Source organism: Glycine soja, chromosome 13, assembly GCF_004193775.1.
Source record: "Glycine soja cultivar W05 chromosome 13, ASM419377v2, whole genome shotgun sequence".
Taxonomy (NCBI): Eukaryota; Viridiplantae; Streptophyta; class Magnoliopsida; order Fabales; family Fabaceae; genus Glycine; species Glycine soja.
The window spans coordinates 25970563-25985662 of record NC_041014.1 but is presented as its reverse complement, the minus strand read 5'-3'; the positions used below and the strand labels follow the sequence as shown (position 1 = coordinate 25985662).

The 15100-nt window shown below is 32.1% G+C and overlaps 1 protein-coding gene and 1 pseudogene across 2 annotated transcripts; one reads left to right on the top strand and one right to left on the bottom strand.

The window, feature by feature from the left end:
* Positions 1-249: 249 nt before the first annotated feature.
* LOC114382732 (iron-sulfur cluster assembly protein 1-like) lies at positions 250-2932 on the bottom strand. 2 transcript variants are annotated; one of them, XR_003660279.1, is made up of 4 exons: positions 2571-2932; positions 2276-2330; positions 1092-1338; positions 250-545 (listed from the first exon to the last, which is right to left on the bottom strand). XR_003660279.1 is itself a non-coding variant. In XM_028342319.1 (3 exons), the coding sequence occupies exons 1-3, from the start codon at positions 2872-2874 to the stop codon at positions 1179-1181; spliced, it is 519 nt and encodes a 172-aa protein (XP_028198120.1). In that variant the 5' UTR covers positions 2875-2932; the 3' UTR covers positions 781-1178. The 2 variants fall into 2 exon arrangements, 1 of the variants encoding a protein (XP_028198120.1); XM_028342319.1 differs by lacking the exon at positions 250-545 and having other exon boundaries at positions 781-1338.
* Positions 2933-9210: 6278 nt separating this feature from the next.
* On the top strand, positions 9211-14524 carry LOC114381737 (annotated as a pseudogene).
* The last annotated feature ends 576 nt before the right edge of the window (positions 14525-15100 follow it).

Sequence of the window (15100 nt, the reverse complement as noted above, 5' to 3'; positions counted from 1 at the left end):
AAAAAAATATTTAAATTAAAATAAGTTTATCTGAGTATAAAATTTATTGAGTTGTTAAAAAAGGATAGAGCCAATATTGATAAATTTATAAATTAAAGGCATTGTAACTTGCAAGCTTCTGTCAAAAAAAAAAAAAGGCATCCAGCACACTGTATAACAATAGGAAACAGTACAAGTACACTGCATAACAAAAGAAATCCATCATTTAACTAAGGGCAGAGCATGGATCATGTGTCCGGAAACTCCTGCTAATGCAACAATATTATCTTTATTTCATATCTGCTTTCAAAAAGATAAATTAATACAGCAAAAAAAAAAAAAGATCATCGCCCATCATTTTCTGTTTTGAAAATACATAATCTCATGTGCAACAAAAAGTTATGGAAGATAAAATAGACTTCATAAGTATCAAACAAAGAAAAAAAGACTTCATACAAAAGAAAGAGATTGCAAGACCTAAGCTAAAAGCATACTGATAAGTCATCCAATGATGCTTTGCAAACAACCAAGAACCATCCATATGATCAAGGGTCTACGCTCCCACCCTGTATCAAAGATTCACAACTGACAAGTTTTAATCAATTGATGCTAGTTGAATAAAGGATACTCTATATTGATCATTTGTGGTATATATTGAGAAGCCTTAAACAATTTTATGAAGTCATGATGCAGACAATTCATATTCCTGTTTATAAGCACCCAACACTCAAACACCCTCTGAAGTCTACTCCCAATCCCAAGGGTCCTAAATCCTAATACTTCAAGTCAAGGATGCCTGCATTTCACATTTTTCAGTGGTATTCAAATATTCATTGTCAGAGAAACGTATTAAGTTGAATGACAGATAAAAAGGTCCAAAACAAAATAGGGTAAATATGAGTCGCTATTTGCTTTAGGAAAGGTATTTACATGGTTCCAAGTTCCCCATGTAAATATCATAGCTTTATTCTATTGTGTACATATTTTAATAAAAACATGGTTTGACTTCTATAAACCATGCAGATAACAAACTACAGCTAGCGACACAAGTATTTACTTCACATTAATACAATCCAATCACAATGACTAGCTCCAACCAAGAGAAGTCTGACCTCAAGATGTTCATACAGTGTTCATTGAGTCCTGTCAGAAAACCATACTATTGGTTGTTTTCATCATCGTTCTAGAAATGGAAGTAATCAAGCAGTGGCAGCTTTCTCTCCAGTTGTAGTCTGTCCACCAGCAGATGCTGAGGCACGCTTAGCTTCATAATCTTTAACAGCTGCTTTTATAGCATCCTCAGCAAGCATGCTGCAGTGAAGCTTGACTGGTGGAAGTGAAAGATGCTTTGCAATTTCGCTGAAAAACATTAATTATGTGTCACTTCAATTCATAAACTAATAACCGGAGAGGTGGAGACAAATGTGATTAATAATAAAACCTTTAGCATGACTAAGCTCCTAGAGGTGACACATTTATCTAGAAACCAATAGGTAAAAAACAAAACAGGAAAAAGATGAAAATATTCTAAGGCAGTCATTAGATTTGTCAGCTCATAATCATCTAATGAGGATATGAAAAGAAGATACATATGACAGAATAACATGTCTTCCAACATTAACCATTAAACCAGCAGCCACAGTAAGACAGAGGGTGCAAGCAATATTTGGAATTATTGACATAAAGAAAGTGGCCTTTCAAGTTAGCTATCAGATCCCAAGGCTCAACCCTAAGGCGTGGAAACTACCAAGGTGATCTATGATAAGGGTAGAGGGAATTTCTGGAGCAATGGTGAAATGCATAGAGATCAGAAAGAACACCAACAACAAAAGCACTCTACTAGGCCGATAGTGCACTTGAGAGATGGAAGCTAGGGGAGCGAATGCCATTAGATACCCCAGTAGTCCTAGCTGTAAAAGATGGTTAGTTACCTTCTTCAACTAACCACTTAATGGACAAGGACCTAATTTTCTAGGGATTTCATCTATCACTTCAATTTCAGGCACTAAATCTGAAGGCAAAGAGCTACAACTTTTAATAATACAGGGAAGAGAAGACATAATACAAAACTTGCTATAACTCTCGATTTTCTCCATGCTTATGGCTAATATACTATTTTGTTACTTTCGCGGAAGACCCAACATTCTCAAGCACGTAACTACTATGCACACAACTACAATTCCGAAGAAGATAATTAAGATGAAAAATCACATAACATACAATTACAAGCCATGGCTAGAACAAAAGTAACACACAATTGAAACAAATTTGCAAGAGTTCCAAGGCAAGTACTCACGTGTTTTTAATGGTCAAAACTTCCTCTATTTGCTTTTCCTTAACCCATTCAGTAGCTGCAAACACACACACAAAAAAAAAATATAAATTAGAAACATCCTTAATTATGGGAGGCATGAGGTACCCATCCACAAAGCAATGACCGAATTTTCATTCAACACGACACAATTAAGAGGAAAACGCTTACGAGAGGAAAAAAACGAAAATTAAAACACCCAAAATGCACAAACCCTAACAGCCAAACACAAAATTGAAACTAACAGAAATATTAATTGATTAATTAATAACATTATTACCGACGGAGGAGGAAGCAATAGCGGATCCACACCCGAAGGTTTTGAAGCGAGCATCGACGATCTTCCCCGTTTTGTCATCAACCTTAATCTGGAGTTTCATGACGTCACCACACGCGGGTGCTCCGACAAGACCCGTTCCGACGGTGGGGTCGTTCTTGTCGAAGGATCCAACGTTGCGGGGGTTATCGTAGTGGTCCACCACCCTCTCGTGGTAGAGCCGAGGCAGAACCCTAATCCCCAATGGTGGCGCCTCCAACGACGCCGTTCGAACAATTGTCTTCGCGCTAGCAGCGATTCTCAGCATTTTTGTTTTTTTCTCTTTTGCGGTCGACGAGTGGTTTTGGTTAGGGATTCTGAAGAGGAAGACAATAAATAGATTCCCTTTAAGGCGGTTTTAAATGGACACGTGGCGAGCGGAGAATCTTCTATATCCACTGGAACAATGTTAAGCTGGTTTCAGACGACTCTGTATTTGGGCCCAAGTTGTCCCTCAAATAAAACCAATTGCTCGTGCATTTAACATTTTTTTTGTTTATATGAATTTATTTAAAAAAATATATTTTACTAATTAATTTAAAATTAATGACTCATGAAGGACGGCAACTTGTGATTTTCATATTATTAGAAAGATGCTTAAATCAATTAAGTTAATAAGTCAATTATATTATAAAATAATTAATATCGTTATATATAACATTAAATTTTTTAATATATATTTAATGTAAGTGTAGATTTATATAATAAATTTTGTGACAATTAATTTCGATGCATTAAATATATTGGAACAAAATTAATTGTCATGAAATTTATTATGTAAATTTAGGATTTATATGTACATTAAATATACTTTAAAAAATTTAATGTTATATATAAAGATATTAATTATTTTATAACATAATTGATCTATTAGTTCAATTGGTTAAAGGATTCATAAGTCATTAATTTTAAATTATTTTGTAAAATATTTTAAAAAAAATTTAATCTGTAAGCTTGCGGATTACAAATCCGTAAGTTTACCAAGGATAATTTTGAAAAAAATAAAAAAAATATTGGATGTACAAGAAAAATACTGGGTGCACAAAGAAATTTTCTCAAATACAAACTCTTGGGTATTTTTTATTAGGGCAATTCTATTTTTTTTTTGTATTTTCTTCACGTTTTTGCATTTTTTTTTATAAAAATATTCTTTTCAAAAATTAATTTTTCAAATGTATATTTAGAAAATTTTAAATTTGGAACTTAATTTGGCAAACTAAATTTTGAAATGTCATTTAGGATTACTTATATTCTGAAATTTAATTTTTGAAATTTTGGTGCATTAAATATATATTGAAACAAAATTAATTATCACAAAATTTATTATGTAAATTTACATGTGTATTAAATATAAATTAGAAATTTTAGTGTTATACATAGATATATTAATAATTTATAACATAATTGACATATTAACTTAATTGGTTAGAGTGTTCATGGATCATTAATTTTAAATTAATTTGTAAAATATTTTTTAAAAAAATTATAATCGGTAAGCTTGCAGATTACGAATCCATAGGTTTGTCTGAGATAGTTTTGGGAAAAAAGGAAAAAGTGTTGGGTGCACAAGAAAAACGCAGGGTATTTTTTTATTAGGGCAATTCTATTTTAATTTTTTTGTATTTTCTTCACGTTTTTGTATTTTTTTTATAAAAATATTCTTTTCGAAAATTAATTTTTCAAATGTATATTTAGAAAAATTTTAAATTTATGGAACTTATTATATGGAACTTATTTGGCAAACTAAATTTTGAAATGTAATTTAAATACATTCCGAATTTTTTTTTTCAAAATAGGATATATTTATAGTAGTTTCATAAAATGATTTTTGGAATCAAGTTAATTTATTTAATTCAATATATTATACAATTAATTTTTTTATTAAATAAATTGATAAGTTGAATAACTTGATAAATAAAACAAGAGACTAACGTGTCTCACTTGGTATTTTAAGCGTCAGTCCCCTAAGTGATCATCTTTTTTTTTATTATTAAAGAGTGATCATCCTTTGATCAAGCACAAAATAGCTTGAAAATCCTCTCAAATCGTTTCTACAAAACAAATTAATATGATTAAGGATCATAAATAATTGTGATTGACATTAAGTACACCAGAGGAAACACGAGCCTTGTATATTTGTATTTACGTTACGCTAATTCTTTTTTATTTTGTGATATTTGATATATTATAACATTTCTCTTTTATTATGCATTGACATTTTGATTTAATATTTTTTTTTCTAAATACATGTTTATACATACACATTTGTTTAACTTTGTATGTCTCTATAGCTTATGGTAACTAGGACCCTAAAAGTGTAAACATACATAAAAAAGTATGGAAATAAATTAACCTAAAAAAGGATTAAAATAAAACCAGATTGTCAATTCTTATGCAATACATTTCTGGTACGTATGCCTAATGACTTGACCTATATAGCTAGATTGTTTTTCTTCTTTTAATTAAAGTTACTACATTGACTTGGATTTATGTTATTTTTCATTTAGGTCTAACGGGGAAGCACAAGCAATGTTCTTGCGACATGAAGGATTTTTAATTCGGAGCTTTAGGTGCATTTATGAGCCATGAAAAGCATGGTTTAGATAACCTCATGGAACATCAATTGGTGGAAAGGTTTCCACTTGGAGATTTGAATAAGACAAGTGTTAACTCGTTGACAAGTGTATTAATTTATCATAATAAAGTTAAAATATAAATTTAAGTGTCGAATCTACAGGAATTTTATTTGTACTTGCGTTGATTAATACCTAATTTGTAAGCAAGAGATAAAGAATTACAATAGATAAAAGAAAGAAAGAATTTGAAATTAAAAGGGGAAGAACAATAAAATAAACAAGATTAAATGCAAAAGATAACTTCAAAATTTAAATATGTTGGGCTCTAGCATGTCTAACTACCTTTGATGTAATATTAATATTTTTCTTTATTTAATGTTTTTCCAATTTCCACCCACGTCTATTAAGACATTCAGTCCTGATCTCTCACGATGAAGAGCCTAATTTATCTATTCTCTTTCCTAAATCTCTTTGCAAAGATAGAATAATAAAAGCATGGAGATGTATGCAGAGGCAAAATAAAGTCACTCTATCCTTAGCAATGAATTGTTTAGATGTCCTTTCCTAATTCTTTAGAAATTATCATTTCCCAATGTATAACCCCTAAAATAAATGCATGGATGATTAGAACATACAATAAAAATGAAGAGGAGAAAAGGAATAATAGAAACAAAAATGACATTAATAGATAGTAAAATAAGTTACATTACAAGGGTGTTGGCTGCTAGGCTTCCAACAGAGGGGGTTTAGCCTCTCATAGCCATGAGAGACTTTACGCTTCAGGGGCTAATGTGGATGGAAGAAGGAATTGGATGGCTAAAAGAAAATAAGAGAGGAATGGCTAGAGAAGGAAGGTTTCCCCTATTAAAGATGCTCAGACTTTGGATATCTTCAATAAAGAGCTCTGAAACTCGGTGTGTCTTTCCTTTCTGCTTCCTACTCCTTTTATAGGTCTAAGGTAGTTTACTTTTCACCCTGACTTCGTGTTGAGCGTGCATTCTTGGGCTTAGCGAGAATGGTGGTTTAATAACGCGCTTAGCGCGACCTTAGGCTTTCTCGTTCGTCTTGTTCACGCTAAGCATGAGCTGGCCGCTAAGCGAGCAAGCGCTCTGGGCCGGTCTTGTGCATTAAGTGAGATGTTCAATTCTTCTAACTTTTAAAGGCTTTTTCTTCCAGGTTTTATATCAATTTTCCTCCAAAGCACTTGAAATCTTCTTCTTTTGACTTTTGATGATAAAAAATTACAATAACATTAATTTCTTCATTATTTCCTTAAAAAAATAGTGAAGTGAATAATTTGTAATCATTCTTAACCAAAATTGACTATCAAATCAACTCAAATTTCATAGTTATCAACTCCCCCAAATTAAAATACGTGCTTGTCCTCAAGCAAAAGACAAGTTATGAATGAACTGACATATGAGATAAATGTGAACCCTTTCAAATCTTTCAATGATTGACCCTGAGCTTGCATTTGTCTTGATCTTGTGATGAAAGCATGAAGGAATGCATATGAAGATGAAAAAGGTTAGCAAATAAAAACTTCATTAAGGCAGAATTACAATACTTCATTCCTCACAAGGCTAGTGTTTCCCTCAGCGCACAAGTGTCTTGGCTAAGAATGTTTTTAAATTCAACAACTGAACTAATGTTCCCAACTTTGCACTTTTTCTCAGTTAAGGCAACCATACATATATACATATTGTGGATCACTAAGGGATTTTCAGGCTTGTAACATGGCTAGGTTAACAAAGAACTCATGGTTTTTCTTTGGAATCAAAGTTAGGTTCTAAAAGAGCACATACCTCATTTTTTTTATAACCCATGACTTTATATTTCACAGTCCCTAACTTTCCTGGCTTATATTCCTAACACCACACAAAATTTATTTGGCACTTAGTTGTTATCAACTCTTTATTTGAAATACAATATATATATATATATATATGTAGAAGCAAAGCTTCATGGTGAATCAAAGGTGATTCAAAGGTGTTTTGATGATAACAATGATGATAACAAAAGATGATGACTAAAGTGATGACAAAAAGCTCAAAGATCAATCAAAGAACAACTCAAGTGAATCAAGAAAGATTCAAGGTTCAAGATCTCAAGAATCAAGATCAAGATTCAAGAATCAAGAGAAGGCTTAATCAAGATAAGTATGAAAAGTTTTTCTCAAAAATTGAGTAGCACATGATTTTTCTCAAAACATGTTTACCAAAGAGTTTTTACTCTTTGGGATGAACCTCCTTGGTTGAAGTTATTCCCTGGATAGGATTTCCAACCTTGGCCCTGAGAGAAATTTTATCTCTGATGGAATCCTGGTGGTCCTCCTTGATGGAATCCTTAATGATTCTAACTGCCCATGTAGTTGACTTCGATAGATGCGTCTTCTTGAGCCATGCACGAGCCTGACTCATGAGCACCACCACAAATGTTGCATCCCCCAATATGCATGACTGAAGATGGAGAAGGTTGCACTGCATGCAACTGTTGAGGGAGATTACTTAGAGTTGTTGTGAGGGTTTCTAAAGTCTTGGCCAAGAGCTTGTTTTGAGCTGACATCTCATCTTGAAAGATCAAGAAGACTCTTCTTTATGGGTGTGTAGGCTCGATCACGGAGGATGGCATGATCAATGGCTGCCATATTCTCAATAAGCTCCATGGTTTTTTCTAGAGTCTTCAGTTTAATCTTTCCACCAATAGAGGCATTGAGGAGCTGCTTGGAATAGGGTCGCAAGCCATCAATGAAGATGTTGAGCTGGACTGGCTCGATGTACCCATGTGTAAGAGTCTTCCGAAGTAACCCATGGAAGTAGTCAAGTGCTTCACTCAACGATTCATCAGGAAATTGGTGGAAGGATGAGATTTCCACTTTTCCCTTAGCGGTCTTGGACTCTGGAAAGTACTTCTACAGGAACTTCTCTACCACCTCTTTCCATGTCCGCAGGCTATTCCCCTTGAATGAGTGAAGTCATCTCTTTTATTCACCGGCCAAGGAGAAAGAGAATAGGTTGAGATGAATGGCATCTTCTAACACTCCTGCTATCTTCATCGTGTTGCAGATCTCGATGTATGTGATATGGTGCGCGTATGGATCTTCACTCGGTAAGTCATGAAATGGATTCCCTTGGACCAACTAGATAAGGGAATGTGAATATGTGATGTTGGTCGTTGAAAGTTCGATCTGACTATGCTGGTGAAGTACTTAGGAGTAGTAGAGCTAGAATAGTCCTCCAGTGTCATCCTCTGTGAACGATTGATAACTCGCCAATTTTAGAACTATGACTTCTATTGTCATTTGTCACCCACATATTAACCAGCACAACCTCATCAGTGATGCTTGCACCAGTTCTAGTATCTTCTCTCCCCTTAATAATATAGTCATGAGGCCATTTCTACGATAGTCTTATTGTACACCATCTGCATCCAAACTTTTTACTTTAGCTAAACTCTCAGTCAAGCTCCTCCACCGCTTCAAGACCCTCCGTGGTGACAACGACGTCTTAATCTGCATTCTGCAAGTTTAATGGCGAGACAGAGAGAGAGAGAGTACAGTGAGACGAGTTAAGTTGCTGTCATGATTTTGCTCTTCAATTGGGTGTTTGTAACATAATCGTTTTTGTTAATTTATAGGGTTGAAACTTGAAAGGCAATTCACCCTGAGATTTTCAATTGTTTTACCTGTAAAATGAAAACCACACATGCCATCGAAGATTATGCTACCCAATAATCAAAATGCGAGTTTTTTTCCTAATAAAAATGCAATTGAGTCGCATCATCTAAGACGCAATCTTCTATTGTTCAACCCCTACGCTACCCAAGCGACGGTCATCTTCTTTTTTAAATGGGTTTTTCTTTTACCATTTTGATTCTTCTGGGTTTCACTGAGAGTGAGTGAGTTTTTTTTTGGTTTTCATCTGTTGAAATGGCAAAAGAGATGATAGAAAAGGTGAGAGATGTTGGGTGGATGTCGTGATTACTGTGTTGCGCCGCTGCAATTGTGACCGGAGGAGTGTCGATGTTCGATGGCCGCCACGGTTCCGGCTACTAAAGCAAGCAAGGTGGTTGCGATGGTGAGGTAGAGCTCCGTCACGACGTCTCTGGAGCAGCGAGTTTCCGGCCAGGAGCAAGGCAATGCAAGTTTCAATGGTGGAGCGAAGAATGACAGTGGCGGGAAAACGATACAGTATGGAGGGTGCATCGTAGTAACATTGGAATCAATTAATCCAAGGGCCAAAATTTATGATCCATAATGAACCACATATCAAAGTGATCCACCGAAGCAATGTCTTAGTCATGAATTAAAATTCTTAAATATAGTTTTGACTTTTTCGTCTTCTTTCTCATTGTATCTCAAGTCAGAGATTTATGAATAATTAAATTAAACTAGCAAGTATCTTATTATCGGAAAAGGTTCCCGAGCTAGTATTTTTGTACATATAATGAAAAGTTAGTAAGTTGAATTTTGGGAATTCATCAATTTCAAGCTTCAAATAGTATTTATAAAAATATTTAAATATTATCTATAAATAAGATTTTCACATAGTCGAAATTAAACTTATATTTTTTTAGATGAATCATTTTTTTACTAATTTAATCAACTTTTATCAAATCGAGAGATTTCATATTGATTAATAAAGTATTTATATGTATAGTTTTTGTTCATGAATAGTTAATTTTCATGTACTTGATAAGAACTTTTTTTTTTTTTATCTAATGTACTTACTAGAATTTGATTATCAATATAAAATATATTTTATTAGAAGAGAAATTAAATTTACTTTAACGATCTCTTCTATACTGGAAAGATGCTATTTAGTTATGGCTTAATTTTATCCTTTATTATTCACTTTATTATTATTTTGAGGCTATTTAGTTATGGCTTAATTTTATCCTTATTACTCACTTTATTATTATTTTGTGAATTTTATTTCACTTACTTAATAGGACTACTTTTTTAATCTTATGTACTTATTCGAATTTGATTATTAATATAGAAAACATTTTATTAGAAGAAAAATAAAATTTACTTTAACGATCTCTTCTATGTCATAAAGAGATTATTTAGTTATGGCTTAATTTCATGCTTTATTATTCAATGATTATTATTTTGTGATTTTTACTATCCATTTTTTTTTACATGATCTTGTTTTAAATTATTGTGCATTTTACCATTTAAGTTTTTTTGCGTATTTAATTATATTTTTAATTTTTGTTTATTTTATTATCATGTCGATAACAAAACAATATTGTTTTACAAAAATTAATCACAAAATGACATCATTTTTTAGGGACAAGTCAATACTTCATTATACTTGTAATGGATTGGTAAAATATGTATAAATTGTAAAATATGATGTTAAAATGGCCAGAAACAAAATTTGGGTGATAAAATTTATGAAACAAAGATAATTTGATAATAAAATGTGTAATTAAGTCTTTAGTTATTAATTGAGTTAGTAAAAATATTTTTTTATACGTACACAGAAAAAGAGAGTTAATTATAGACATGAATTAATCCTTTGAAAGAAATTAATTAATGCAAAGTTACTCCATGCCTATGTTTTTTGTTTTTTGTGTGTATAAAAAAACATCTTTGACTCAATTAATAACTAAAGAGTCTCTTTTTGGTATAGAGATCGCTAATGTAAATTTTATTTCGTTTAATAAAATATTTTTTTTACTTACTCACTTTCTATCGATTAAAATTTATTTGAAATTAAAAAATTGTGTAACATAAAATAAAATGTGAGACTCAAACTGTTGTTATTTCTACTTGATTTGGTCCTTTTGGTAAAAATTAAACTAAAAGTTTTATCTTTTTTTAAGAATCAATCTAAAATATTTTCTGCATTAATTTTTTTTCTTAAAGAAAATACCTTAATTATGAGTATTTTTTTAATTCAATTTATAAGTGAAATCTATTAATATATTTATATTTTTGTATGGAGATCATTTTGAGAATCTTACTTCGTCTCATGTATAGTCAATGAAAATATACTAAAAGCAAACATTGTCACAAGGACTAAAAACACATTAAAAGATAAGGAGTTCATTACTACCTTGGAGGTGTCAGTAGACAGCCCTCTGTGTGTGTATATATATCATGGTGTTTTATGTGATGCTTTAAATGTGTGAGCAATTGGAAGTGCCAGATCTAAGAATTATTGTAAACAAACTCAGCAAAATAAGAAAAAAGAATGCCAACAATTCAAAGTTTTCAACAGTTATGTTACACGAGTATATATAGGTCCTATTTCCATGAATAAGAGAGTGCCTTTCTAGTTGAACTTACATTTGCATGAATTTTTCTTTTTTTCTGTTTGGTAGATCGAACTTTCAATATTTTCTGTCTGGAATCTCATTATGAAACCGTATAATGTGATATCAGAGAAGCTTGAGAGATGTTGCTGAGCTATACGGAACCGAGGTATCTTTGCAAGGTGTAGAAGAATACCGTAAAGCGTCCGGAATAGAATCCATCAGTTCAACATGCTTCAAAGCTGCAAAATTCTCCGCTATACTCATTAATGATGGCATAGAAATGGACAAAAGGCATGACATACAATGGCACAAGAATTTTACACCTTGTTGGCAGAATCTTAAGAACTGAACGTGTGCCGAGCAAATCCTTGTACAAGTAAGATACTTATGGACATTCACTTTTAATCTGCTGATAACTAATCTTTGTTTGTTAGTTTCAACTAGCTAATCATTTATAGTGGAGTCCTCTTAATTTTTTTTTATTCACAAGACTCGAATCTGATACTTAAGAGGTATGAGTCAAGTTCTACTCAATCTAACGACTTGTTGGTCTTGGTTTTAGGAGTTCGATTGATATCTTTGTTTTACTTGTATTGGTAACCATGTCATCTACATATCTTGCTCTTGGTTTATGTTTTTTTCCTGGCTGAAAATTTCATCTGTGTTACTTCTCCCTTAAGTAACATACTTAGTTTTGGTGCTTTTTTTCATCGTGATATGATTTCAAGTCATTTCCTTCACGTGCATCTTGTTTAACCGTTTTCTCATTTTTAGTGGTTGAAATTGAAGATATATCTAGTCATTTTAAATTATTTCCTCTCCATTTCTTTCCCAAATAGTGAAAGTTTCATTATCTCTGTTAAGTCTAAAAGTGAAATTTCCATGTTTGAAGAAATTAAATATTTTTTGGGAAAATATTCTCAACAAAATCTGTGAATCAAGGCCAGTGTTGAGACTTGCTAGTTAACAAGAAGCAACAATGGTTCCATTGCATATTTTCTTAATTGTGTTTCATTATCTCTTAGACATTCACCTACTTTTTTAATTTATTTAATCTTATATTTATATTTAATGCTCCCTGAAGGGTTTGGCTAATGGATCGTCATGGACAATCAATTCACTTACTGAAGCATATGTCTCAAAGGTTAAATCATGTCTCTTTACACACACACACAAAATAAGTTCTTAGCTTCATGAAAAAAAAAATCAAAATTTTAGCTGTGTTCCTTAGCATCACTGTTACAGTTGCTAAAGAGATCCATGCTTTGAAAAGCATAGCTGCATACTACGATGGCTTAGCAATCAATTTAAATGTGACTAAAACGGATGCTGAGGAGAATCTGAAAGAGGTGTTAACAAATGGTGAGTATGCAATTTGGTTTTCATATTAATATGATATGTTTTGGGCTATTCCTGCTCATCATTTTTGTATTTGATGCTGAGGAGAATCTGTTTTGGGCTACAGTTTTATCCAAACATAAATCACTATAGTTCAAAATCAATTTCATTTAAAATCAATTTTGTAAGTGTTCATCCAGACACACATAGTCTGTGCCTTGTCTGTTTCTTGAAATTAATTACCATGCATTTCCTTATAAATGTCAAAGCTGTAGTTTGTTTTCCTTTTCCATCTGTCTAGAGATACATCATCACCATGATATTCTAATTGATTATGCCTCTTACTTTTACTTAACACTCAATTTTGCTGTCTGCAACTAGCTTTGGGATAGACTTTTGGATTTAAGGAAGACCAATCCTCTTCATTTACGTTCAGTTATTGAGGACAAGAGATATTCAAAGTGTCGATTTGTTATTTTATATGCATCTCATCCATACTCAAAGGAAGCATCATATCTAGCTTCTGTTTATTCTCAGGCAAGCATTTTATGATTAGTGCATATTGACTTGTATCAGTAGATTAAACTTTCAATTAATACAATCTTCTCCCTCAGGTTTACCTTGATTTTGGGTTGGCAATTCCAAAGCTTAGTGTACATGGGATGACTTCTGCAGTTAAAGATCTACTAAATCTGGCTCCAATAAATAAGGTGACAATTTAAGAAATCCAAATAATTGTTCACTGTGAACAGAATTTTTCAGATAAACGTACCTAGCACTAATGAAGAACTAGAAGAAAAAATATTCATGTGGTATATGTAAATAATATTAGAAGTTCACAACTGTATTTCCCCTGCTACAGTTATACTGATTGCTGAATTGAAATTTAAATATGAATTAGTTATGCATAGGATTTGAAAGGGTACTGAATGCGTATGAAATGAGCCACTTTATGAAATATACTGAAATAAGATATAAAATGCAGCTGTTTTAAAAGTCAAATGAAACATGTAAGTTGGGAGAGAAAATGTCTCACAAGAATAAGTTTTGCATTGCAGGTGATGCTTATGCATTTCCTGAAACCTTCTACTTAGGTTGGTTAACATCTATTATAACACCCAAATTTTAAGATTATGCTTAAGTGCTTCGTTGCGATTGTTTCAATTTCTAATGCTTTTACTCTCTTGAACATCACCACCTTCAAGTGTACCTTATTTTATTTCAATTCCTAATTAACCTTTACCTTGCATACACCAATGCTAGAAACTCCAAGGAACATGCAAAATGCTAAGTCAAATGGACATATGTTTATGATTTCAACTGATGTGACTTTGAATTATTTTAAGTTTATAAGTCCAAACTCTTAAAATCATTAGTTTTGCTTTCACAGGTGCGAAGAATTCTCGCGAAGTTGTTTTCTCTGTTCTGCATGATGCATGCACTGATGGTGAGCTCTCAATTCCTGAGGCTGTGGAAGCTGCAAAAGACATCCTTGCACGAAATGCAATCCGCTTCTATAAGATTAGTTCAACCAACATCACTGCCCCTTAGTCAAGGAAGCACGGACGTACAGTTCAATAAAGTAATCATGTTGAATACTTCTAGCTGCATTGTATAATGTCATAATAATTAAGTGCGTGTTTGAAAGCTGAAATACGCAGAAACAACTCTTTCTTACTTCAAACATATGTGTGTCACATGATAATTGACGCGGTATCAAACACAGTTTAAACAATGTGTTATTATTATGTCCACAATGATATATACTTGTTTATAAAACATCAATTATGATTGTGTTTTATTTAGTTCTTTGTTAATCTTTTTTCTTCTTCTAAAACTTGCTATATATCATTGTGTTCCTGTCATGTTTTATGTGTGTCTTAGTGTTTTTTTTTTCTTTTTAAAACTTGTTATATATTATTTTGTTATTGACTTTGTAAATGACTAATTTTTATTTAAGAGTTTGATTAATTGCCTTTGAGATTTTTTTTAATTATGTTTTTTTTCATCTACAAAACTTAAAACTGTGACTATAAGAATCCAAACTCACTTTAATCAGATCAAGACAAGGACATGTTTGTGCATTCATGTGTTCTAGCAGTTAGCTTGCATAACAATTGGGCCCAGAATCTGAACAATGATTTAGATATTGTTTTTTTACCGCGTCTTAAACATAAACATTACATATATAAAATAACATTTAAAAAAATGCAAATAAAATGTTATATAACTGACTGAAACAGGTTGTTGTTTTTTTTTTTACCAAATATATCTAATTTAGTCAAACAAACTTTTAATTTAATTAAATAAATT

Bases quoted from the DNA above. Each gene is read 5' to 3' on its own strand.
- LOC114382732 (XM_028342319.1), bottom strand. From the start codon at position 2,874: ATGCTGAGAATCGCTGCTAGCGCGAAGACAATTGTTCGAACGGCGTCG. The intron at 2,331-2,570 runs GTAATAATGTTA...GTGTGTTTGCAG, and splicing joins TATTGCTTCCTCCTCCGTCG to CTACTGAATGGGTTAAGGAA. The intron at 1,339-2,275 runs GTGAGTACTTGC...AATGTTTTTCAG, and splicing joins GTTTTGACCATTAAAAACAC to CGAAATTGCAAAGCATCTTT.